This window comes from Bos javanicus, chromosome 20, assembly GCF_032452875.1.
Source record: "Bos javanicus breed banteng chromosome 20, ARS-OSU_banteng_1.0, whole genome shotgun sequence".
NCBI classification, from domain to species: domain Eukaryota; kingdom Metazoa; phylum Chordata; class Mammalia; order Artiodactyla; family Bovidae; genus Bos; species Bos javanicus.
Window position 1 is genome coordinate 369,123 of NC_083887.1, and position 26,124 is coordinate 395,246.

The following is a 26,124-nucleotide window of genomic DNA, read 5'->3' on the forward strand; positions in this document are numbered from 1 at the left end:
TTTTTCACAGAAATCGAGTAGTCATCGAATTTATATGATACCATAAAGGACTGTGAATAGCCAAAGCAATCTTGAGGAAGAAAAGGCTGGAGCCATCGCTCTTCCGGATTTGAAACTGTATTACAAAACCATAGTAATCAAGATAGTAAGATATTGGCATAAAAACAGACACATCAATGAATGGAACTGAGAGGGTAATAGGCAGGAAGGCCAGTGGTCTCCAAACGGAGGAAATAGGCTATAAGTGTCAGACGTTTTTTTTCTCTCTCTTAAGCGGCAGGAGGAAACAAACTAGGGTTTTTTTTTTTCCCCTTCTCTATACAAATTTACAGAGACGGCAATGGCACCCCACTCCAGTACTCTTGCCTGGAAAAATCCCATGGGCGGAGGAGCCTGGTGTGCTGCAGTCCATGGGGTTGCTGAGTCAGGCACGACTGAGCCACTTCACTTTCACTTTTCACTTTCATGCATTGGAGAAGGAAATGGCAACCCACTCTAGTGTTCTTGCCTGGAGAATCCCAGGGACAGAGGAGCCTGGTGGGCCGTCGTCTATGGGGTCGTACAGAGTCGGACACGACTGAAGTGACTTAGCAGCAGCAGCAGCAGCATACAAATTTAGGGGGCTTCCCTGGTGGCTCTTAAAATACTGTGTTGTCATAATGACACCTGGTTCCACCTGAATTTACTTTTTCTCAAATCTTGAGTTAACCAATGCATTTTTCATATGGAAATGTTTGTCTTAAGCTATGCTAATGTACCACGAATTTACCCCAGTCTCTGTCTTCAAGTCAGTTCCGCCTAATGGCTCAGAACCGACTTGACAATCCAGTATGTTATACTCAAACACTGTTCCCCTAATCTATGTAAATTAAACTATTTGTATGGTAATCTGCCTTTCTACAAGACTCAAGTCAATCATTTTACAGCCCGGGATGACTCCTCCGGTGCCAAGATTATCCCAAAATACATCGTATGGGTGAGGGGCCTGGTGCCATTCTCTGAGTTTTAAGACATTCCTTTCTTTCATTCACAGACTGCTAGTGACTATATAACATTCAGCTAAAAACTAGCAGGCAGGTATTCTTTCTGCAGACATTCTTCTGATGTCTATGTCAGAAGCTTTCTCTATCTCCTTTATACTTTAATAAAACTTTATTACACAAAAGCTCTGAGCGATCAAGCCTCGTCTCTGGCCCCGGACTGAATTCTCCTCTGGAGGCCAAGAATCCCGGCGTCCTTTTGTGGTTCAGCAACAACCTTTCAGAACTAAACGGAAAGTCCAGAAATAAACTCATGCACATGTGGTCAACGAATTTCCAAAAGAGGAACCACCAATATAAAATGGGGAAAGGACCGTCTCTTTGACAAATGGTGCTAAGAAGATTGGGCAGTCACATACAAAGGTATGCAACTGCACCACTGTCTTAACACCATACACAAAAATTAACTCCAAATGGATTAAAGACTCAAACATAAAATCTGAAACGTAAAACCCCTAGACAAGCACAAAGGTGGTGATCTCCTTGACATCATCTCGGTGATGATTCTCTGGATTTGACACCAAGAGCACAAGAAACAAAAAATAAATGAGACCACATCACGCTGAAAAGCTTCTGGGCAGCAAAGGAAATCATCAACACAATGAAAAGGCAACCTACTGAAATGGGAGAAAATATTTGTAAATCATATATTTGATAAGGGGTTAATATCTAAAATATACAAAGAACGCATACATCTCAATAGCAAAAACCCAAACAATCTGATTTAAAAATGGGCAAGAAATCTGAATAAACAGTTTCCCAAAGAATTCATACAGATGTCCAACATGCACATGAAAAGGTGTTCAGCATCACTAATTGTTGGGGAAATAGAAACAACAACCACAATACGTCGCCTCACACTCGTTGGAATGGCTAGTATAAAAAGACAGATCACAAGAGTTCATGTGGACTAAAGGGGACGCTTGTGCATTATTAGAATATAAATTGGTGCAGCCACTATGGAAAACAGTATAAAGGTTCTTCAAATAGTTACAACTACCATATGATCCAGCAGGTCCACTTTGAGATATTTATTTGAAAGAAACAAAAATTCTTGTGAAATATCTATGCTCTCACATCCACTGCAACGTTATTTACAGTAGCCAAGACATGGAAGCAACCTAAATGTCTATCGATGGATGAACGGATAAATGTGGTGTATGTATGAACAGTGTAATATTATTCAGCCATGAGATAGAAGGTCACACACTTACTGTACAGCACATGGAATTCTGCCCAGGGTTATGTGGCAGCCTGGATGGGAGGGGGGTTTGGGGGACAGTGGCTACATGTATATGTATGGCTGAGCTCCTTCGCTATTCACCTGAAATTATCACAACATTGTTAATTGTCTATATCCCCAATACAAAGGGCTTCCCTTGTGGCTCAGCTGGTAAAGAATCTGCCTACAATGCGGGAGACCTGGGTTAGATCCCTGGGTTGGGAAGATCCCCTGGAGAAGGGAAAGGCTACCCACTCCAGTATTCTGGCCTGGAGAATTCCATGGACTGTATAGTCTATGGGGTTGCAAAGAGTTGGACACAACTGAGCGACTTTCACTTTCACTTCCCAATACAAAATAAAAAGTTAAAAAAAAGATCATACAATACGACCTAACTTATATACGGAATCTAAAACAAAGCAAAGTGAAAAAAACCTGAGCTTGCAGATCCAGAGAGAAGTCTGGTTGTTACCAGGGGTGGGGGATGGATGGGTGACCATGGAAGTGGGTCAGGAGGTACATCCTTCCAGTTACAAGCTAAGTAAGTCCTGGGGGTACTATGTACAGCATGGTGACTATGGTTAATAATATTCTATTTTTGGAAGTTGCTAGGAGAGTAAGCCTTAAATTTTCTCATCATAAAGTTAAAAGAATTATAACTAGGTGTGGTGATGAATCTTAACTAGACACATCGTGGTGATCATTTTACAATATATACAAATATCAAATCATTATGTTGTACACCTGAAACAATATAATGCTATATGTTATATATAACATATATGTGATGTTAATATCTCAATTAAAAAAAAAAGTAAGGATTCACTCCAAATCAAACCTCCCATAACCCTGCCTGTGCCAGTAGGTACTCATCGGTTAATACGCAGCCTTCTTCCTGCTCATCCTAACCACGGTCTCCTGGAAATAATGCCTGAAGCTGGTGGTTTTCAAACAGTGGGTCCCTGAAGGTTTGGGACTGGCAGTGCCGCAGGTTCTGATTTTTTGGCACCACCTTGTGAATCACAATGGTTCCATTTCTACTTCTTTTTTTTAAATCGTGGACTTTGAAGTAAAACACAGATGGGAAAAATGGCTCTGCTGCTACAAAAGATGAGAAAAAAATTGGAAAAAAACAAAGCCAAACCCCAAACAACTTGCTGTGAACTCTAAAAGAGAAAATCCTACTATGGGTCCGAGGCCCAGTGAGTAGTTTCCTGGTCATCTATTTAGGAATTTCAGAGGAGAAAGGGGCTCTGACATTCTTCCTCATTATCCACCAAGCCCACTGAAACGGCACGGAGTAGGAGGTGGGAAGCCCTGGCCGCATCAGAGCCAGGCTGGGAGGTTCCTGTCGGGACTGGCATGAGAACTTGTGTCGGCAAAGAGGGGCCCGTAGCGCTCTCTCCTTTTAGTAAAAGTTGTGGTGGGGGAGAGGGGTGGAAGAGGAGAAAGCTTGTGTTGAGTGGTTAACTATGCTAAAGCACTCGCATTGTCTCATTTAACCCTAACACTTGTACATGGGATGTACAATTTTTCTCCATTTTAGAAGTGAGACCTAAGGCTCAGAGATCGAAGGTGTCCAGATTGAAATCTTAAAGTGTGGGTGGTGGAAGCAGGACTCAAATCCAAGTTCCCAAGGCACAGGACCGTACACCACAGTGGGTGAATGGTCATCCCTCTTCTGTGCTGGAAGCATGCACCTGGATGCCCAGGCATGGCCACTAGGTGGCGACAGAGCCTCACAAAGAGTTCCAGCTAGGCAGCAGCCTGAGACCTCAGCCTGCACTATAGCAATCCTGGGCTCCCAGACCATCAGAGCGGGACCACATGCTGTCTCTTGGCCCACCTTTCTCCCTAGCATGTTGGAGAGGGGGTTCTGATAGGAGGCTGGTCTGGCTTCGAGTCCCAGCTCTGCCACTTACTGGCCTCTGGGCCAAGGCTTCATCTGAGCATCAAAGTTCTCACCTCTAAAACTGGGGTGATGACGCTCGCCTGGGGCCTGCAGTGAGGACTGGATGAGACAAAGACTTGGCAGTGGATGGGTCTGTGGTAATTAAGACTGGAGGGAGCACGCACTGGTCACCAAAGAGGGATCTCAGGGGCTGTTCTAAACTTGGAATTCCCGTGGAAACCCTGAATCACTAGCTTCTTTTGAGACTCTGGGGCTTCCCTAGTGGCTCAGAGGTTAAAGCGTCTGCCTGCAATGTGGGAGACCTGGGTTCGATCCCTGGGTCAGGAAGATCCCCTGGAGAAGGAAATGGCAACCCACTCCAGTATTCTTGCCTGGAGAATCCCATGGATGGAGGAGCCTGGTGGGCTATAGTCCACGGGTTGCAAAGACAGGACTGAGCGACTTCACTAAGTAACTCTGAGCCTCTGCCTCCCCACACAGCTGCATCTGTTGGCACTGTGCCCTCCGGGCTACCACGGTCTCCAACACTGCCTGCTGGGACCCGCTTCCCCCAAGTCTGTCTCCTTACAGGTCCCTTGGACCTTGCATGCAGGTGAGTCTGCTCCTCAGACAAGTCTTAGAACAGAGGAATAGTGCAGTCCGCCTCCATTCTGGGGCAGGGAGGACTTGGGTGGGTTTTTGTAGATTGGGTATTATATATCTGGGCCTGGAACTGAATCTCTCTACTTGCAACTTCAGCTGGGAACTTGCACGGAACCCAGCTGCTCTGGGCCTGTACTTCCCTAATACGGTCTGCAGCTGCCCCCTCCCGGATCAGATCAGCTGTGGTTTGCCTTCCTGTAAGGAGGTCGGAGGAACCATGGCAATCCACTCCTGCATTCTTGCCTGGAGAATCCCCATGGACAGAGAAGCCTGGTAGGCTGCAGCCCATGGGGTTGCAAAGAGTCGGGACACGATTGAAGCAACTTAGTGAGCCCTGGCTCTGAGGCTGAGCAGGTCAGAGTTTACTGCTGTGACTCGGGGGAGGAGATCTTTCTGAGGCTGGTATGGCTTCCCGGTTCCATCAGCTGCTGTTCAGCTCCTCCCAGCCTGGGTTCCATGCATACAGATGGGGTCTCCCCTTCCCCAGAGTCTCCTCGTTTCTCAGCCTGTGGAAACACTCATCAGCCATAGCTCATGTCTCAGCTCAGACATCACCTTCTCCTCCAGGGACCCTTCCCTAGTTCTCTAAGCAGAATCAACTGTCTGTTCCTTCTTCATTGTCCCTACAGCAGGCACTGGCGTCTCCTGTGAGACCTTTTTTATCCTGCTCCTACAACACTTGCTTATTTACACATCTGCCTTCCTCCCTGGACTGTGTTCTTCTGAACACTGTGGCTCCAACCCCTACAACAGGTCCAAGGCGAGGTACTGTAAGCAGCTTTTGGCAGGAAAGAGCTCCCTGCAGGAGGCTCTTGTGTCTTTTCACTAACCTTACATCAGGCACCCCCATGCTCTACTCATCTCTACTCAGATCTTTGGATTGCACAATACTTTGCCTGATCTGTTCTTTCTATAGATCAAAGTAGAACAAATGAGTAAGTAATTAACAGATGACCAGATCTCTTCCCCAGCTTCCCCTTCAGTCATCTCACAGACAAACTCTGTGAGCAAGACAGCATCTAAAGAAGAGTCACAAGAAGTTGACAGGTCTGCAGAGTGGGAGAGGTGACGACTCTGAGTCCCCGTCTCAGTGATTAACTCAGACTTCTCTTTCCTCTTTAAAAGCTTTCATGGCAGTACAGAATCTTCGGAGGTGGTTTCTGGGGGACACTGAGTCCACCATCTCCCCAGATTGCCAGCATTCTGATTAAAAGCAACTTCCCTTTCTATCAACATTTGCCTTTCTCTTGAGTTGAATCAGTCAGACCTGATTCAGTAACAGTGCCTGAGAGATGTCCCTGAGTGAGTGCACTACTGGGGAAAAACCAGGGCTATCTAGAGAAAAGTATTTGGAAGTAAAGCCACTTATGTTTTGGCCACACCTCATGGCATATGGGATCTCAGATCCCCGACCAGGGATCAAACCTATGTCCCTTGCACAGGAAGCATGGAGTCTTAACCACTGGACTGCTGGGGAAGTTCCAGCAAAACCATTTTTTAATACGAGATCCTTAGAGTCTTGGGCCTTTAGGATTGGGGGTTGAAGGGCACAAAATATGTCACCAGACTTGGCATGAGGATCCTGGCAGGGACATTCTTTACTTGGTTCCTCCAAGAGGTAAGAAAAGGGCCCTGGGGTCTCCCAAGGGCCACGTGCTAACTCTCGCCTGACTCCCTGACAAGCGAGTAGCCATTCTATGGGTTCCTGATTCATGCCTGATTCATTCCTGCCCTAAGACACCAGCAGAGTATTCCAAATTTGTATCAACAGCACACCACTTGACCAAACCAGCAGCTGACCTCAGTGTGGGAAGGGCAGGGGAGTCCCTACGCTTTGGACCAGCCCAGCCACTCCGCAGTCTGGCTGTCACCTTCTGTCCTGCCCCGTCCGTGTACAGGCCCCCAGGAACACACCTGGAGGGACACAGGGCTGTCATCCGCAGTACATGGGCGAATGTCGCGGAGACATGGGAGAATTCAGCCGCACCTAGATGCGTCTGACACTTCAGGCTCTGGTCAGGCAGCCCTGGACCTGGTCTCTGTCCCTTGGACTTCACCCATGGCCAGCGGCCCCAGGAACACAGACGGTGGCAGTCCCTGGCTCCAGGGAACTCTGAGGCCACTGGGACGTTCACTGAACCTGCTGGCCAAACCTGCCTGGTCTCCTCTCCAGCCACCCCCTCTGCTGTGACTCTTCATGGCCACTGCCTTTTCATGGTCCCTCAGGCTGGTGGCTGCTGTTCTCCCAGCCTGCTGGCCTACTGCTTTCCCTGCTCACACACCTTCTTCAGGACCCACTGCAAATGGCTCCCCCTCCAGGAAGCCTTCATGGGTAAGCAAGCACTTCTCAGAATCTCCTACAGGTTCCTTAAAACTGGTGGCTGGGTCGGACCCCAGAGAGCTTCAGGCTTGGGTTGGCAGGTCCAGGGTGGGGTCTGAAAATGTGCATTTCTGACAAGCTTCCAGCTCTGCAGCTGCTCTGGGACTTTACCTCAAGAACGACTGCTTTGGGACTTCCCTGGTGGTGATCCAGTGGTTAAGAATCTGCCTTACCAGTGCAGGGACACGGGTTCAATCCTGGGTCCAGGAAGATCCCACAAGCTGCAGAACAACTACTCCAGTGCACCGCAACCACTGAGCCCGCACCGTAGAGCCCACAGGCCCTGATTACTGAAGCCCACAGGCCTAGAGGCTGTGCGCCACAAGAGAAGTCCCTGCTCTCCACCACAGGGAAAGCCTGTGCGTAGCAACAAAGATGGGGCACAACCAAAAATAAAAGCAAATAAATAAATCTTAAAAGAAAAAATCCGCCTTGCAATGCGAGGGACACAGGTTCGATCCCTGGTTGGGGGGCTGTGATCCCACATGTTATGGGGCAACGAAGCCCCAGCTCTGCAACTGCTGAGCACAGGCGCCAGAACGAAATATCCCACCTGACACAGCGAAGATCCCACACGCCACAACCGAGACCTACACAGCCAAACAATACATGCTGCTAAGTCGCTTCAGTCGTGTCCGACTCTGCGACCCGAGACGGCAGCCCACCAGGCTCCCCCGTCCCTGGGATTCTCCAGGCAAGAACACTGGAGTAGGTTGCCATTTCCTTCTCCAATGCAGGAAAGTGAAAAGTGAAAGTGAAGTCGCTCAGTCGTGTCCGACTCTTAGCGACCCCATGGACTGCAGCCCACCAGGCTCCTCCGTCCATGGGATTTTCCAGGCAAGAGTACTGGAGTGGGGTGCCATTGCCTTCTCCGAACAAATACATAAGTTTTTAAAAAAGAACCACTGGTTTGTGCCGATGGTTTTCAGCTGGGATTCGTGGGAGGTGGGCTGGGGCCTCCGTGAGGGTGTGTGTGAAGGAGGAGACTGCTCCCTCCAGCTCTGCAGGGTGGCTGTGCTCCTGTGTGTTTAGCATGATTGAATTCCACGTGAAGTTTTGATTGAAGAAAGGATTTAGTTACTGGGAAAAACGTTGCCCTTCACTCATCGCGACCAGACGTGCTCTTGCTTCCAGAGGGGAAGGGCCAGCCTCTGGATGGGATTTGCTCTTACATTCTGTGCTTTCTCCAAGGAACGGCTCTCCTTCCATGGGGAGGTTTTATGTGATTTTAAGTGTAACACAGACAAACATGTCTCGTTTGAGTAGTTCCTTTTATACCTATTATAAAAATATTTGTAACTAAAATAGTTTTTAAATGTTCCTAGTTGAGAATTCATTTGACTGAGGAAAAAAATACAGCATGGCGAACTAGCAGAGCTGTAATGTCACAGATGCTATCACTCAGGAGGAAGCTAAGTTTAAAAAGTGAGCAGATTTAAAGCTGATGTAAGGGAGGGCATTAAGTAACAGCCCAGCTAACATACAGATAATGTAAAAATCAGGGTGATGGTTGGAAAGACTGAAGTTTAGGAAATACTGTCCTTTAGAACAGTTTGAAAGTCACTTAAGGAGAAGTCCTGCTCTCTCCATGCTCTGGAATTTCTTCCCCTTGAGTTCCAAGCTCATCTCGCCCTGTTTTCTTTCTTAAACTAATCAAAGATTGGGATGACATTTTTAAAAGGGCATCTCATTAAGCAGCCTCGTCTCCATTGGAGCAGAGGCTCCTGCCCAGGAGCCAGCTGGCCATTTATCTTATGGTAATGAGGTGTCATCTCCCCGTGGGTCTGCCTTCCTCCCTTCCTCCAAGACCGCCTCTCTGGCTCCCACCCGCCACTCTGTGACTGTGTGTGTGTGTGTGTGTGTGTGTGTGTGTGTGCTGGAGGTGGGGAGTGGGGAGAAGCAGAACCAGAGCCTCTGGCAGCTTCTCACAGTGCTGGATGCAGGCCGGAAGGTGCTGGGGTGGGGGGCGCTCGTGCAGCGGGGGCGGGACCGCGGTCCTCACCTGTACACTGTGGTTGGCGGCGAGCTCAGGCTGTCGTAGACGAGCCTCACGTGGCCCTGGTACAGCTCCAGTGCCAGGGGGTCGTTGTCCCCCTTGTAGAGGAGGATGCCGTTGTCCTTGTCCGTGGCCACCTGGAGGGAGGCACGAGAGTCAGGGCCGCCCCGAGGCACCCCCCACCCCCAGAGCCCTCTTTCAGGTGGCATATCCTGAACAAACCCTGGGTCTGAAATCATGCCCTTGTTTCCTCTTCCGTCTAGTCTGTGTATTTCCACAAGGAAGGCCTGTGCCTAATACTCAAGCAAATGCTGATTGATCAATTCCAAATACTTATGGGGTATTCAATATGCGTGGCTATTGTTTTTATGTTGTGTGTGTGTGTGTGTGTAAGTGAACACATATATAAAAATGCCAGGAACCATGAGCTCTGATCTAGCCTCTCGGGGCCTTCATCTCTTTGTATATAGTAATAATTATAAACAAAAGACTAACCACTACTATTTAATTCAGTGTTGACTATGAACTCGGGAATTTTTTAAAACACCAGTGTCTGGGCTTCACCCCAAACCGATTACATGCAAATCTCTAGAGGTGAGACCCAGGCAAAGATAAGGTGCCCCGGGAGATTCTAATGTGTTGCCAAGGCTGAGAAGCCCTGGTTTCAGAAGCCGCTGCTCAGAGGGCATGTTCACCAGGCACTGGGCTCAGGGCTGGGCTCTCGGACAGCCAGTCAGTGCCCACTGCCGGGCACAGGGGCAGTGGAGAGAGGGGGTGTGGGGCAGCTGGTTGGATAGAACACTGGGGTGTTTGGGGCCCGGGGCCCCATTAGTTGGGATGTAATGCTTGGGTCTCTGGGTGAGTAGGACTAAGGGAGGAAGGCAGGAGGGCAATGAAGTGACCGGGACAAGGGATGATGGCACCCAGAGCTTCTGTCCTGTACGTGCCAGTGGTCCACCCCCATCTCAGAGGCCTGCTTATGGACTGGAGGCTCCGCGAGGTGAGGCCATGGGAACATCTGTGCATCTCTGCAGCCCCAGTCTCTAGAATGGTACCTGGCAGGTATAGATGGCCAGTGGATCTTTGTTGAATGAATATTTTTCTCCATAAGCTTAAACCCAGTCTAGTGTAACCATAGCCAGAAGGAAGAAGGGGCCTCGGTGGATGCCACATGGCAGGGCACCCTCTAGCTGTGCCTCTGGGTTCCCACTGCTCACCAAGCCTGCTCTATGTCACGTGCGTGCATGCTCAGTCAGCTGCGTCTGACTCTTTGTGATCCCATGGACAGTAGCCCGCCAGGCTCCTCTGTCCATTGGATTCTCCAGGCAAGAATACTGGAGTGGGTTATCATGCCCCCTCTTCTCCAGGGGATCTTCCCAACTGAGGGATCAAACCCACATCTCTTACATTTCCTGCGTTGGGAGGTGAGTTCTTTACCACGAGTGCCATCTGGGTCTCTCTATACCATATCCCTTGCCTTCCCCTCTGCCCCCAACAGCACTGACAGCATCTGGAAATGTGGTTTGGAAGAACTACTCAGATCCACAGGTTAAGGAGCCTGACAGAAGTTAGTTGGAAAAGAATCTGGTTCACACTAAACAGTTTCCTGCTCCCTGAAAGATCTCCCAGGCTTGAATGCACCCCTCTTCACCCTGCATTATCAGCCCTTCCACCCTTCTCCATGCCAACTCCCACTCATCCTTCAGACCTCAGCTTAGTTATCACTGCCTCTGGGAAGCCTTCTCTGATTCTTCCAGGCAGGCTGGGATTACAGCCCCACCTGTGTGCTCCCACATCACCAAGGGTTATCATTGACAATTTTCTTGTTCTCCTGCCCTGGGCAAGGGGCTTGGCTGTCTTATCCCCCACTGAATCCCCACTGCCTGCTTGGCATGTAGTAGTTGAATGACTGTTCCCTAGAGGAGTCAGGAACTGTCTGTAGAAGCCATGGAGTTGGCCAGTACCCCCCACCCCAGCTGTTTCCAGAACAGTCAGAGCTTAGCGGCAGGTCAGGGTCCTTCCAGGCTGAGTCGGGCGGGGCGCACCTGCAGAGAGATGTTGGCCTGGGGCCGGACCTTGGCTGAGGCCAGCTCCACGTAGGAGTCCTTGCCCACGAAGTTGACGGTGATGAGCTTCTCGCACCTCGGGCCAGCGAAGCCGGGGGGGCAGCGGCAGGTGGGCTCCTGCTGCACCACAATGCACTGGGCCCCATTCTGGCACTCGTACTGGTCACAGGGGCTGGTCTGCAGCAGGACCATGGGCGGGGGGTGCTCACAGTGGAGCCCACTGGGAGGGCAGAGAGGACGGTGGGGAGAGAGGACAGGGGAACGTGAGAGGAGACACCAGGTCATTGAGGCCAAAGAGCTGCCTGGGGAGAGGGTGGCATGAAAGGGAATGGGGACTGGTTCCAGCCCTGCCAGAGATGGGGGGAGGCTGGTGCCTTCTCTAAGCCACAGATTTCCCACTTTTAAAATAATGCGGTTGGACTAGAGTGCAGGTCCTCAGTTTCTGTGTCATCAGAATCACCTGCGATACATTTGCTAACGGTGCAGACTCTCTTCGAGCCATGAATGAGCGGATAAGCAGCATGGCATGTGCACACTATGCAACACTATTCAGCCTTGAAAAGGAAGGGCATTCTGAAGTATGTGACAATATGGATGGACCTTGAGATGACATTGAGCCAAAGCAGCAGTTACAACGAGACAAACGCTGTCTGATTCCATATGAATGGAGGTACTGATTCCATATGAATGAGGTACTCAGAGGGGTCAAACTCATGGAAACAGAAAGTAGAGTGGTGACTGCTGGGGCTAGAGAAGGAGGAATTGGGAGGTACAGTTTCAGTTGGTGAAATAAAAAGATTTCTGGAGACGGGCGGTGGTGATAGCCGCACAGCAATCAATGTACTCACTGCACATTTAAAAACGCTCAAGATGGTACATTTTGTGTTATGTGCATTTTGCCATAATTAAAAACATTTTTTTTTAAAGTGTGGGTTTCCAGCTCCTTCTCCCCACCCCTGATTCTCATTTCATAGCCCTGAGGTGGGGCCCTGAAATTTATATTTTCATAAGCCTCGCTTGCAAAGGGCCTCAGTCAGCCTTTGGAACCAACTGCCCTGAGAACTCATGGTTCCCTCCAGGCTCATGTTCTCAGTCCATGACCAGGGCTCATCTGCACAGTTGGCTCTATGCTTCCATGAGACCTGACATGTATACAGAACACATCCCCCAGGCTGATCCCCTTGACTGCAGTCCCCGGCCTCCCCTCCGGGACCCCCTGTGCCCTTCCCTTCTGGTCAGAGCTGGAGCTGCCACCCATACACTGCGTCCATACACCCCACAGACATCTGACCACCTGGCCAGCGCCTCCTGTCTCCCTTTTCTCGCCTGGCTTCAGGGACTCCCCCAAATCCTCCCATCCACCTCCATTTTCCTGCCACTAGGGAATCCATAATGGTTTATTCTCCAGCTTAGAAAGAAGATCCTGCCAGCGTGGCTATGTGGCTACCTCCACCCTGCAAGCTGGGCTCCAAAATGGTATCATCTTTCGTTACATGGCATCATGCCCAAGTTTGACTCTAAGTCCAGCTGCCACGGGGTTGCCCTGGGTACCTCCTTTTTCCATCTACAACACGGGGTTAACAATGTCTGCTCTGGGACTTGGAGGGTGTGAGGAAGGTTTGGGAAATAAAGACACCATGGAGATGCAGGGCTAGGGTCGCCTGGGCCCCCCAACCCCCACCCTCTGCTGCCTGCCCGGCAGCCCCTCAGCCCTACCTGAAGCCCTGGGGGCAGACGCACGTGTAGCCATTGACCGCGTCCACACACTGGGCCCCGTGGCGGCACCGGTGGGCGGCGCAGTCATCATCGTCCACCTCGCAGAGCTTCCCGCTGTAGCCAGGGGGGCATTCGCACCTGCAACACGTCAGAGCGAGGCTGCTCCAGGCCCGGCCAGCTTCCAGGCAGCCTCTCCTGTATCTCCCTGTGTCCTCAAGGGCCCTCAGCCCCCGCGAGCTCCCCAAAGCATGGCCACAGCCTGCGAGTCGGTGTCCGCCTGGTTTACACGGGCACCTTAGAAACTAGTTCCATGAAGACAGTGGTAGATCCCAGTCAAAACCTTGTCAGCAGCTGGCTGGGGGGCTCACGTTGTGGTCAGACAGGTTTTGGCTCGGATCTGCCACTGTCTATGTAGAACTGGTATTCAGCCTAGCCCTCCTTCGCGCACCTCTCACAGAGCACCTTGCTGAGGTCTTTCAGCACCCAGTGAGGGAGGGTCTGTCCCCTCCAGGATCAGGAGGAGACCTGGGCTCTGGGAAAGCGGACTGGACTTCCCCGAGGCCCCCCAGCATAATGATGTTTCGTCTACGCGTACGTGTGTCAGATGCTCTTCTCCATGTGTCTGCTACTCGGTGCCTGTTTCAGTGTCTCCACCCTTAAATGTGGCTGACGATCAGTACCTTCAGCTCTCATGGTGGCTTAAGAAACTAAGTGATCCACTCTGTGCGGGGCACTAGATCCACACTGAATAAACAGCGTGATATGCAGAAGGAGCTGATAAGGATGGTGAAGAAATGATGCTCTCGGCACTGCCTTTGATTCTTCTCTATTGTTTATTCATTTTCTCCCCCAGAGATTCAGGCTGATATAAGAACTGGGATAGATAAAGAAGATGTGCTACAGATATGCAATGAAACGTTACTCAGTCATGAAAAGGAACGAAATTGGGTCGTTTGGAGAGATGTGAATGGACCTAGAGTCTGTCATAAAGAGTGAAGTAGAAGGAGAAAACCAAATATTATGTATTAATGTGTACATGTGGAATCTAGAAAAGGGGTGAAGATGAACTTATTTGAATCTAGAAAAGGGCCAGAATAAAGGCGCAGACGTGAGAACAGACGTGTGGACACAGTGGGGGAGAGAAGCACTGACATATATGCACCTCTGTGTGTGAGACAGTTGCTAGCGGGGAGCTGGGGTGCAGCACAGGGAGCTCAGCCTGGTACTCTGTGATGGCTCAGATGGGTGGGACTGGGTGGGGTGGGAGGGAGGAAAGTGAAAGCAGAAACCAACACATTGTAAAGCAATTATACTCAAAAAAAAAAAAAAAGAAAGAAAGAAAGGAAAGAAAAAACAACACTAAGCTGGAAAAAAAGAGAGAGAAGGGTGAATCCCTTTGCTTTCGATAGATGCCTCTGGTCTCCAGGGGAGAGTATGGAGCTGTGGTTCAACCCAGGCCTTGCGGGCCTGCCCTGCCTCTCCCAGAGGAGCATGGTGTCGGCAGCTCCATGGTGTCCCTGCAGGCCCAGGCTTCAACCTGGCCAGAGGCAGCTGCTATGGCCAGCCTCCCTGAACATGGGCCAGAAACATGCATCTCTGGGCTCCTCTGTCTGAGGTGACAATGTGTCAAAGTCCCAGCAAGAAACAGACCACAGGTACCACCTTACTCACAGGGGCTCAAGCACACACACAGGCACTTATGAACACAGATCCTTCCTAGCTCCTCTCCCTCCTGCAGGGCCTTCAGCCTGCACACCTCTCTGGGGTCCCTGGCTGAATTTTACTGGGCAGACTATGAAAAATAAACACAGCCTGTGCAAGTCAGAGGAGGAAGCTGGTACAGAGGAAGGTGTGCAATAGGTGGTGAGGTAGGAAGTGAGACCTTGGAACACTTACATGATGAAGGAGCCCGACTGGGGAAGCATCAGGACAAAGGGATGGTCCTCCCTCCCCACTCTCCTTGCTCCACCCGCTCTAGGATGGAGAGAAGTGGGCTGGAATTGCAAGTAGATTCTGATGCTGCTGGGGTTGCTGCGTGCTGTGGATTCGTGGTAAGGTACGATACTCAGGGGGCCTGGGTGTCCCTGGAGGCCGGCAAGTTCTAGAATTTGAGGATTTACTGGGCCTGCGCCCAAAAGCTGTGACATCTCTAAGATCTGACCTGTTCACCTTTACTTATATGATGGATACATTTGAAACACGTGACCTACTGCTGCACCAGCAAGTGCAAACTTTCACACCTTTGCCCCCACCTCATCCTAGTCTTTGAAAGCGTCATCCTGCGGATGACTTTGTGGGAGTGCATGCTGCATATACTGCAGGCCAGGCCTCTGCGAGGGTTAAACCTGGCCCCGGTAGGTATATGTGCCTGTGTCTCCTGAATTCTAAGTACCTGCAGAGCAACTCAAGCTGTATGAGCTTCTCCGAGGCAACAATAGTTACTCACTACTTACAGGGGCAAACCCAGCCTGGTAAGCACGGAGTTCAGGGCTGCTGAAGTCTTTAGGAGGAATGAGGGAAGCCATGCTCCCTTGCAGATGAAGCAGTAGAGGTCTGGAGGCAGATGTGTTTATGGCCTTCTTTTCTTTCCAATGCTACAGCCCTCTCTACACATGTGCTTCCTAAACAAAACCCCCAGAGTCTTGTAAAAGTAGAGCTTCTGATTCAGGGAGTCTGGGTGGGGCCTGGGAATGAGCATTCCCAATAAGCTCCCATGGGATGCTGACGCTGCTGGTTCATGGACCTCATCTCTAATGGCAAGGATCCCTACAACATTTCTTTATCGGCTAAAGACAAGCAACTGGTGGTATACCCCACATTCCGTGTTTTCAAATGTCTTGCCTTTTTTTTCTAAAGCATAAGGTTTATGCCATTTTGATACGCATTTAACCTACTGATTCTGGACATAGAGGAGTAACCAAGTGACATCCTTGGTTTCAGGACATCAGGAGTCTCCAGACTGAGCTGAGGAATCAGTCAGACCTGGGTCAGCTCTCATCCCCTTCCACTCACACGTGTCGGCCGCTTGCTCCACCTCGCTGTGCTTCAGCCCACACAGAAAGTGGTAACAGTTTCTACATCCTAAGGGTGCTGAACGTCAAATGTGGTCATACCCAGTGCCTGACACAGAGGGAGTGCTGGCCACCGCCATCTCTGTTTCTGGTTCTGTTGCTTTCAGGGTGTAGTGGCAGTTACTTTCAGGCCTTCAGTATATTATTTCAGCGTTCACGTCACAGATACTGATAGTCCTATCTGCTTTGTTGAGTTGAGGCCTCATTAGAACAGCATACAAGGAAATCCCCAAGGATAAACACCTTCAAACTTGGGCAAAGGCTGCAGGGACTGCGCATCTCTTTTGTTAGTGTCCCTGTGGCCCACCTGGGGATGTGAGTCACTACGGTGATGGTGGGGGGTGGGGGGGCATTGTGGGATAAAGTGAAAAATGTTGCACTGGGAGAAGGGGCTTTTGATTTAAATGCATCTTAATTCAAAAAAAAAATCAACATTATTGAGTTGGCCTGTAGACTTCATCAAGATTCTAAGACACACTGTGCATAAATATATTATCTCAAGATTTTGAAAGCTAGACTGGTTTCTTTCTATTTTGTCCTTGAACTCAAGGAGGTCTTGGTTACAGTAGACAGAGTTTCCAGGGACAGGGAGCAGAGAATCAAGATCTGTGGTCCTAACTCCCTAGCACCCCAGCCCCAGCCCAGCACCCTGGACCACTTCTGACCAGCCTCCATGCTCGTTGTGCTCATCCAAGCAGGCCTCCTCTGAGCCTGTTGTCCACTTGGCTGGGAACACCACTGATGTCCTTCCGTCCATGGATATTCTACCCAGTCTTCCTAGCTCAGCGACCACCACTACCCCTTCCTAGGCATACCCAAAGCACTCTGCCTGTCAGTCCAGCCACTGCAGCTTTGGGTTCAAGTCTGTGCTTTAAGCCTCTCCGCCCAGCCCTTTGCTCGCCCCTCAGTTAAAGAGCAGCCCTGGTCTGAGGTCCGATCCTGGAGTGGGAGAAGCAGGGCCAGGCGGCAGAGGCATCGCTCGCTCTTCCTCACGCTTAGGTAACTGGTTACCTCAGAACGTATTGGCACATCTCGAGGGGACACAGCCGGCAAGGCAAACCTGAAGGGCCTCAGCTTCCTCTGTTCCCTCTGAGGCCAGAGCCCTGCACTCCTCTTAACATTTTCCTGGTCACGGGCTCTAGGCTTCATATGTCCAGATAGAAAAGGAAAACTCAAGCAGGCCTGCTCATGGCCCTCGGTCACCCTTACGTACATAGACTCTGCCCCGCCTGCAGGGCCCTGCTTCTCTCAGCCCATCCCAATGCCACCCATCCTTTGGTGGTCACCTCCAGTCTCACCTCCTAGAGTAGAGGGCTTCCCTCTCTACTCCAGGAGGTTCTTCCCCCTCCTCAGAATGCCAGCAGCACCCAGGGCCCGAAACTAGGGCCCCAGGAATTCCTTCTTTTCTAAACCTCTGTGTGGTGTCAAATTTCCCTCCCCCAGGTCCATGGCAAGAGCCTCAGATGGAGGAAATAAGAAACCTCCTACACTACCCACCACCCTCACTGCAATGAGGATTTGGGGACTGCGGTGGGTTGGCGGGAGGACAGCAACTGGAACCCACCGTTATTACATTCTAGGATTCCAAGAGTTTACAAGTTCAAGTTTTGGAGAATCCATGAATCTAAGAGTCCACAGTTCTAAGACCCTGTGATCTCATGATGTCGGGGGCTTTCTAAGATCATGGGTTTGCATGAAGTCCTGAGCTTACAGTACAGAATCAGAGTCTCCACACCCCCAGGTCTGAGAACTCTCTGCCACATGGCTGAGAGCTGAACAGACTCTGAGTGGTGACAGCTCCTGGGGACATCTAGACCAGTCTGAGCTTGTGTCCTGAAGCGGCTGGGGATGCCACTGGGGACAGGCTGGGCAGAATTCTCTTTCAAGGCTCATGAGCACAGGCACCGAGCTCCAGACCCACATCCCTTATCTCTGCAGGTGGCTGTGAGGGTCACGTTGGGTGTCTTTGCTGAGGGCTTGTCTGGGGTTCCCCCACAGCTGTTCTGGTCTCTGTCAGATTCCCCAACCCTGATTCCTTTGTGTCAGAGGACCCCACTTTCCCCACTCAGTGCAGACAGAGCCTACCGGAAGGAGGGGAGGCAGGTGTGTGGTCAGGGATAGGACAGTGCTCTTGACCAAAGGGTTCTGAGGTGTCCCTCCCAATATCAGAAAATCCCAAGACCTGAAGGCCTCAGGATCTTCTCCAGAAGAGGCAATGGCACACTTTCACAAAGGAGTGTGGAGGGAGGAGGTGGGGACAGTGCCCAGGAGTCCCCAGGGGCGCCCTTCGGTCTGCAGGCTCTAGAGCTGCTGTCTCCTCCTGAGGCAGCCTCTTGTGTTCCCTTAGAACAGCCCTAGCGTGCCCCTGCTCCCCCGGAGATGTCACCCCAGCGGCCACGTTGCCGGGCCCGTCAGAGCCCACAGCCTGCCTCCTCCCTGCCCACCCCCACCACGCGCAGGCACACAAGCTGGCGGACTTGCTGGAGCCAGGGGGCAGGGCGGGCTGCATCTGGGGAGTGGCACCAGATGCCCTCTGGCCTCTGCTTCCTCTGTGGGGTGGCTCCACCGCACTAGCTCTGGAAAGAAAAGATGTGGTGACAGCAATGTCGTTTTCAATTCATTTCCCAGAATAATGGAAATAAAAGCAAAAATAATAAATGGGACCTACTTAACCTCAAAAGCTTTTGTACAGAAAAGGAAACAATAAACAAAACAAAAAGACAACACACAGATTGGGAGAAAATACTTGCAAATGATGTGACTGAGAAGGGACTGGTCTCTAAAATTTACAAACAGCTTATGATACTCAATAGCATCAAAACAAAACAATCCACTCAAAAAACGGGCAGAAGACCTGAAGAGACATTTCTCTAAAGAGGACACATGTGTCCACAGGCACGTGAAAAGATGTTCACCATCACTAGTTATTAGAGGAACGCAAATCAAAACCATAATGAGATACCACCTCACACCAGTCAGAATGGCTAGCATCAAAAAATCCACAAACAATAACTGCTGAAGGTGATGAGGAGAGAAGGGAACCCTCCTGCAATGTTAGCCGGAATGTAGACTGGTACAGCCACTATAGAGAACAGTATGAAGGTTCCGTAAAAAATTAAAAATAGAGCTACCATATGAACCTGAAATCCCACTCCTGGGCATATATCCAGAGAACTGGCCCTAAAAGATACGTGAAGCCCAATGCTGACTGCAGCACTGTTTACAACAGCCAAGACATGGAAACAAGCTAAAAGTGCACCGGCAGAGGAATGGATAAAGAAGACGTGTTACATATACCATGGGATATTATTCAGCTGTTAAAAAGAATGACATAAGGCTATTTGCAGCAACATGGGTAGACGTAGAGAATGCCATACTGAGTGAAGTGAGTCCGACAGAGAAGGATAAATATCATATGCCATCTGTCATATGTGGAATCTAAAAAGAAATGATACAAATGAACTTATAAAACAGAGACTCTCAGACTTAGGAAACGAGCTCGTGGTTGTCACGGGGAAGGGACAGGACTTTGGGAACACACAGGCTATATTTATAAAGGATAACCAACAAGGACTGCTGCAGACCACACGGCGCTCTGCTCACTGTTAGCGTCAGCCTGGACGGGAGGGGGATCTGGGAGAATGGATACACGTGCATGTATGACTGAGCCCCTCACTGTTCACCTGAGACTATCACAACGCTGTTAATTAGCCGCTTTTGGCATTAAAATAAAGAAATGCATAAAACTCAAGTGTTCTAACAGGAAAAAGAAAAAGAAAACATGTGCTGAGAGGGAGGGAGGAAAGAGAAGGAAGACTAGGGAGGGGTCAGAGAAAGGGGCTTCTCAAGAGAGGAGAGAACAGGGAGGGCAGACACAGAGATTTCATAAAGAAAGACACGGACAAAGAGAGAATTAGACCGTGACTAGTCAGAGGTACAGAAAAGCACATGCTAGCAAACTAACAGAAAAAGAGAGAGTGAAAAAAAAATATGGAAAGAACCCCAGAGCTTCTGCCGCAAACCCAGGTTATTGGAGCCAAATCCTCGGGACGTGGTGCCAGTCATGAATGAGCCTCACCTGAATCCTCTGTCCAGGGAGATGCACTTGGCCTCATGCTGACAGAGGTTCATCCCCGGCACACAGTGGTCAATGACCTCGTCGCACAGCTCACCTGGTGGGGCGGGTAGAGAGCCCAGGCGTCAGGGAGGAGACAGGGGGATGCCCCGGCTAGAAGGTCAGGTTCATCCAGTCCCTGGTCAGGAGCCTGCCATTTATTCTCTAGGCATCTCCTTTCTTCTGCACCTCTGTCTCAATTTCCCTGGCAGTGACCACAAGAAGACCCCAGGACCTCTCTTGGGCACTGTTAGAGCTTTGCCATTTGGCTGTTTCACTTGATTATCCAGGGGCTGCAGTAGCCGAAATCACCCCTGACTTGGTGAAAGTCGCTCAGTTGTGTCTGACTCTTTGCAACCCCATGGACTATTCAGCCCATGGAATTCTCCAGGCCAGAATACTGGAGTGGGTAGCTGTTTCCTTCTCCAGGGGATCTTCCCAACTGGGGGGCTGAATCCAGGTCTCCCGCACTGCGGGCGGATTCTTTGCTGCCTGAGCCACCGGGAAGCCCACCCCTGACTGTGGGCTGTGCTTATCTGTCTTTCATTCTACTCATTTATGGAGCCCCTTCTGTGTGGTAGCACTCTGCCAGGGGCCAGGGACACCGCAGTGATCCAGTTCCAACCTCCCCCGTGGTGTGTGTGTGTTGGGTTGGGGGAGCGGATCTACAAATAACCAGGCAATTATAACACACAGCTGTCAGCGAGATGATGGGAAAACCTGGTGGAAACTCAGGGGTTTCCTGGAGGGGCAGCCAGGGCTTAGCAGTGCAGTCCACCTGTTACAGATAAGTAAGCCCCGTGGGTTTTCTCAGAGAAGAAAATATGGAAAGAATTTGAAGTTCTGGTCTCTGGCTACATCCCCTTTGAAATTCACAGGGCCAGAAAAATGCCAAACAGGTCATAAATACCCAAAGATATAAGGCCTGCCGATAAGCCCTGGAAAACTCACACCACCAGAAAGCAGAATGTGGGAGGTCAGACAGGCCTGCAGGGGTCAGGTTCCTGGAAGACACACCACTGATAACTTCCTTACATTCCACCCAGTCAGGCCACGTGGAGAGTGATGGAGAGAAACAAGCTTGCAGCCAGAGAGGCGTGGGGCAGGTGTGCCCGGGGCAGGGTGAAGGAGGGTCCGAGGGTGGCTAGGTGGAAAACCGTGGCAGACACAGCCCCAGAGTTGGCTCTCTGCTGTGGTGGGGGCAAGCGGACCCCACCCTGCCTTCACCGTGTCCCCAGCCTCTCGAGACCACAGAGGGTGCCTGTGTGCCTTCTCAGCCTCTTCTGCTTCTTCTCCATCCGTGACACTGAGAGAAGTGTATTCTCTGTGGGACACTTCCGACATTTTCTGGCACAGACAAAACCTCGATGTCCCATTCTCAGGAACAAAGTACAAAGAGTCAGAACTGCATCCCGGTCAATGGAAGAGCAGGCAGGCAACTGCCTTCATAAGTGTTTGCTCGGCAACCTCCCCGACCCCCTGTCCATTCTCCCACCATCAGTTCAGACCTGAATGAAGCATGAGCGCAAGGCAAGTACCTCTCAGTTGGCCTCAGACACCACTGGGGAGCCCAGGGCTCCGGAAGGAGGGGATGAACATGAACTAAATGAACAGAGAGCTGAAAGCCGGGGACCTGATCAAAGTGGGGAGGAGTGAGTGATTTGTGGGGGTGGGTGGGGGAGGGGTAGACAAACTAAGGAAGAGGGTCTTTGGGAAGCCCCTCAGGGCATATTATGGGTTTTTTTTTTTTTTTTTTTTGATTCAAGCCTTTGTCCAGAACGGGAAAGAAGATGGAGTTTTTGGAAGAAGCCTAGAAAGTGGTGGGCTTCCCAGGGGGTGCAGTGGTAAAGAACCTGCTGGCCAACGCAGGAGACGCAAGAGACGACGGTTTGATCCCTGGGTGGGGCAGATCCCTGGAGGAGGAAATGGCCACCCACTCCAGTATTCTTGCCTAGAGAGTCCCACGGACAGAAGCTGGCAGGCTACAGTCTGTGGGGTCTGCAGAGTCAGACTTGGCCGAGCACACAGCGGTCTCCTCTAATGCACGCCAAGCCCACCCAGGCCCGCACGGCAGCCTGCCCCCGGGCGTCGAGAACACCCAGGCCCCCGCACGGCAGCCCGCCCCTGGGCGTCGGGGACTCACGCCAAGCCCACGCAGGCCCGCACGGCAGCCCGCCCCTGGGCGTCGGGGGCACCCGGGCGTCGGGGGCTCACCCGTGTAGTTTGGCGGGCACACACACACGTAGTTGTTGACCCCGTCCACACAGGTGGCGTTGTTCTCGCAGTCGTTGTCCTCGCAGTCGTCTGGGTTGATCTCACACCGCTGCCCCTCGAAGCCCAGAGGGCAGGAGCAGCTTTGGGGATGCGTGGGTGGGGTCAAGGGTCAGGGAGCGGCAGAGGGGAAGGCGGGGGTGGGAAATACAGTCAGTCAGGTTTCTCCTCTGGCTGGGAGTCCGAGGCCGTTCTTGGGGCACACAAGGCCTGGAGTTCTGAGCAGGAAGACCTTTAGGAGCCTTAGGGGCATTTCTGATAGCCCCCTGCCTCCAGTCTCTCCTGGCCCTGGGTGGCTGTCTTGCCTGGGGGCAATCCTACGGCAATGCCTCCTTCAGGGCTCCCCCAGCTGGCAGTCTTCTAAGCGACCCTTCAGCTATGTTCTATGCCTAGTCTCTTTTGTAGACAGAGAGAGAAACAGCGTAACAAACTCTGTACTTTTTTTTGTGACTCAAGGGCAGCTTTTTAATCCGGAGCAGGAGCAGGACTTAGTGGCCAAGATCAGGCTTTGCAACCAGGTTTCCTGGGTTAAATTTCGTATCTGTTTCATCATCTGTTGACTGGTGGTACTACCTACCTCCAGGGTGGTTGTAGGCATTAAATGAGATTATACAAGGAAACACTTAGAGGGGTACACAACACAGAAAGCATGTCAGCTAGATTTTGTTTTAGACAAAACCACACACCTCCTTAACCTTCCCTCAGGGACACTGCTCCTTCTCATACATCCCTGCTACTTCTGAGCCCCCTCCTGCTTCTGGAAGATGAGGGAGTCGGGTGGGAGGACACCTTTCCTGCCAACGCTTTCTGGTTAAAAACACCATAGACCAGCATGACACAATTCCTTAACGTGTCCCTGCAGTGTTAAACCTCTTGGATATAAACCTCATTTCCTCTCCTCTGCCTGGCCTTGGCCACAGCCCCAGGGTCAGGCTGCACTGCCCGATAATAAGTCAGAAAAAAAATCAGTCAGTATTGATAAAGGCTGGGCAGATGACAAGGGGCGAGGGGAGTTGAGAGGGTGCAGGTGGAAGATGAGAGTCTGATTAAATGAAATTAAATGAACGATGCAGGAATCTCACTCTTCCTGTGGGCCACCCCCCTCATCAGGGACCAGGGTCCTGTGTTCCAGCTCAAACCAAGAATCCAAGGCCTCTCTCCATTTGAAACTAAACTAATAGAAAGTGGATTTTTGTGGTCTTATTTTTTTTGTTGTTGTTTTTTCCCTGCACCATGTGGCTTGTGGGCTCTTAGTTCCCTGACCAGGGATCGAACCCAGGTCCATGGCAATGAAAGCCCAAGTCTTAGTCACTGGACCACCAGGGAATTCCCTTAGAATCCAAATTAACATCCTTTTTTCTATGACCTGAAAAGTGGGTCACATTTTCTACAAAAGGCAGGCAGAAGGATTCTTGGGTCTGAGCTCTTCAACTCTTCATGGAGCAAAATAAATGACTCTAACTCCTTTCTTTTTTCTTCTTCTTTTTTCTCTTCGGGACCCTGGGCATTCATGAAGAAGGTCATTTCTTCAGAGCCACACGGGGGCGGGTTTCCGAAGATCTTAAACCATAGCGTTGTCTATTTTCCTGATATGAGTTATTTTCCTCTGACTCTCCCCGGAGAGCACTTAGGACTCTTAGGACTGCGTGAAAGTGGGGTAAGAAGGGGCTGGTCCAGGGAGCGGAGGTTGCTCATGGACTGGACCAAGGGTGGAAACGAGGTTAAAGTCTCTTTTGTCCTCACCGGAAACCTGGTGGGAGGTGGGGGGAGGAAGGAGGAGGGGATGTCAAAGATATCTCAAGAGCAATGTGTTAGCTGTGTGGACAGACAGCAAGTCACGCCTGTCCAGCCAACCCTGCCAGCCTTTGCCTGTTTTGTGAGCAGACAGTCAAAGCGTCAAGACTGGAGAAGCATCTGGATTAAGAGGTAGGTGACGCTTCCAGAATTCTGACTAGTCAGAGGCGTCATGGATTGAATTGTGTCCCCTCAAAAAGATATGTTGACATCTTAACCCCCCTCCCCCGAGCCTCGGAATGTGACCTCATTGGGAAACAGAGTCATTGCAGCTGTCATGAGCTAACTGAAGATGAATTGACATTGGAGTGGCGTGGGCGCCTAATCTCACATGACTGGTGTCCTTATAAGAAGCCGGTCATGTGGACACAGACCCAGGGAGAAGGCTGTGTTTGCAGCTGAAGGCAGAGACTAGAGTGACACAGCTGCAGGTCAAGAAACACCAGAAACTGCCAGCAACCATCAGCAGCTAGAAGGTGAGAGAGGAGCCCCCGCGGGTTTCAGGGGGGTGTGCCCCTACTGCCTGAGCCGTGTGAGAAGCCATTCTTTGGTTCCAGGCCCTTGAGCCTGTGGTCCTCTGTTATGGCAACTCTAGGTCACTGAATAGAGGGACACGGGAGCAAAGCCACCCGACAGGGGCCCTCCCTGTGCCAGCCTACCAGGTGCTACCCTGGGTGGTGGGGTGAGGTGGGGGATCCCACACAAGCTATGCCATCCCAGGATGAGGGCCTCATTGCCTGAGCCCTGCATCCCATTTTCCAAATCCTGTAGGTCTGGGCTGTTTTCCTTGAAAATTAAGTCCTAAACAATCCAGTTCATTTGGATTTCCTCGGTGATGGAGAGTGCAGACAGACCTTCCGCATCCCTGCAAAGAGGGCAGTGACACCTGTAGGGGCGCCCCTGCCTCTTGCGGACGACGACGTGGGTCCCGGGGCTGCGGGTGGGGATGGGGCCAGGCTCCCCAGGCCTGGAGGAGTGCTTCCTGACTGAGGCCACGTGGCCACTGCTGCGCGAGCTCTGGGTGGCTTCTCACGTCCACTCTCAGTGGGGGAGAGTTTGGCCCGCTGCAGGCAGGAAGATGAGATCTGCCTTGAATTTCGCTTTTCCAGAGTTGAGTTTGATGGGGCTGACTTGGCAGATGGCTATGTGGGCGGCTGTCTTCCCCAGGGAGAACCCGGAGCCCAGAAGCTGAATTTCTTTCACAGACCACATAGTAACCCAGCCAGGGGGCCTGTGGTTGTTCATTGTTTGTGCCCTGAGTGCTCTGACCTCCTCACACAGCACAGCACCCAGTGCCCCTTCCTTTGCTGCCTGGCCCCCTGGCTGTTTGGGGGTGCCCCATGGGCCCGCTCCCCCTGATCTGCTCTTGCCAGGGTAGGGCCCAGGGAACGGCATCAGCAGGCAGCAAGGGGTGGGTGGGAAGCAGGAAGGGGCCAGAGGTTTGGCAGAGGCCCAGAGGGCCAGCTCCAAAGACAGGGATGAGAAAAATATCTAAGTGGCTTTTACCTTTTTTCTTCCTGAGCTCTTAATGCCAGGGAGGAAACAGGCAGGGTTGGAAGACTCAGGAATGAGTGTCAGGATATGTGACCCAGAGCAAATCAATCTCCGTGCCTCAGTTTCCCCATCTATTAAACGGGGACAGGAACTACCTGTACTGGATACGGTCCTTGGGAGGATTTAAATGAGATTTAGAGTTAAGTGCCCGGCACATATGAAAACGTAATCAACACAGGAAAGAATAGTGGAATTTCCAGGCCGGCAGGTTTTTTGAGCTATTGATTATCCTATCCTGCTCTGACTTCAGCCAGCAACTGTAGCTTCCCTTGGAGACCTCCTGGCTCTGGAGACAGACTCCCTGAATTCAGATGCCAGTCTGAACACTTTCTGTGCAACTGCAGAC

At 51.0% G+C, this 26,124-nt stretch overlaps 1 protein-coding gene across 3 annotated transcripts in view; it reads right to left on the reverse strand.

The window, feature by feature from the left end:
* The window catches only part of SLIT3 (slit guidance ligand 3), a 764,694-nt gene that overhangs the window by 15,889 nt on the left and 722,681 nt on the right, over positions 1–26,124 (reverse strand). For all 3 annotated transcript variants that reach the window (XM_061393171.1, XM_061393168.1, XM_061393169.1), the window contains exons 28-32: positions 22,374–22,513; positions 20,124–20,217; positions 12,975–13,112; positions 11,238–11,478; positions 9,199–9,329 (exon numbers count right to left, since the gene is read on the reverse strand). In XM_061393171.1, the coding sequence (XP_061249155.1) occupies positions 9,199–9,329; positions 11,238–11,478; positions 12,975–13,112; positions 20,124–20,217; positions 22,374–22,513 (744 nt within the window). The remainder of the gene's footprint in view (positions 1–9,198; positions 9,330–11,237; positions 11,479–12,974; positions 13,113–20,123; positions 20,218–22,373; positions 22,514–26,124) is intronic.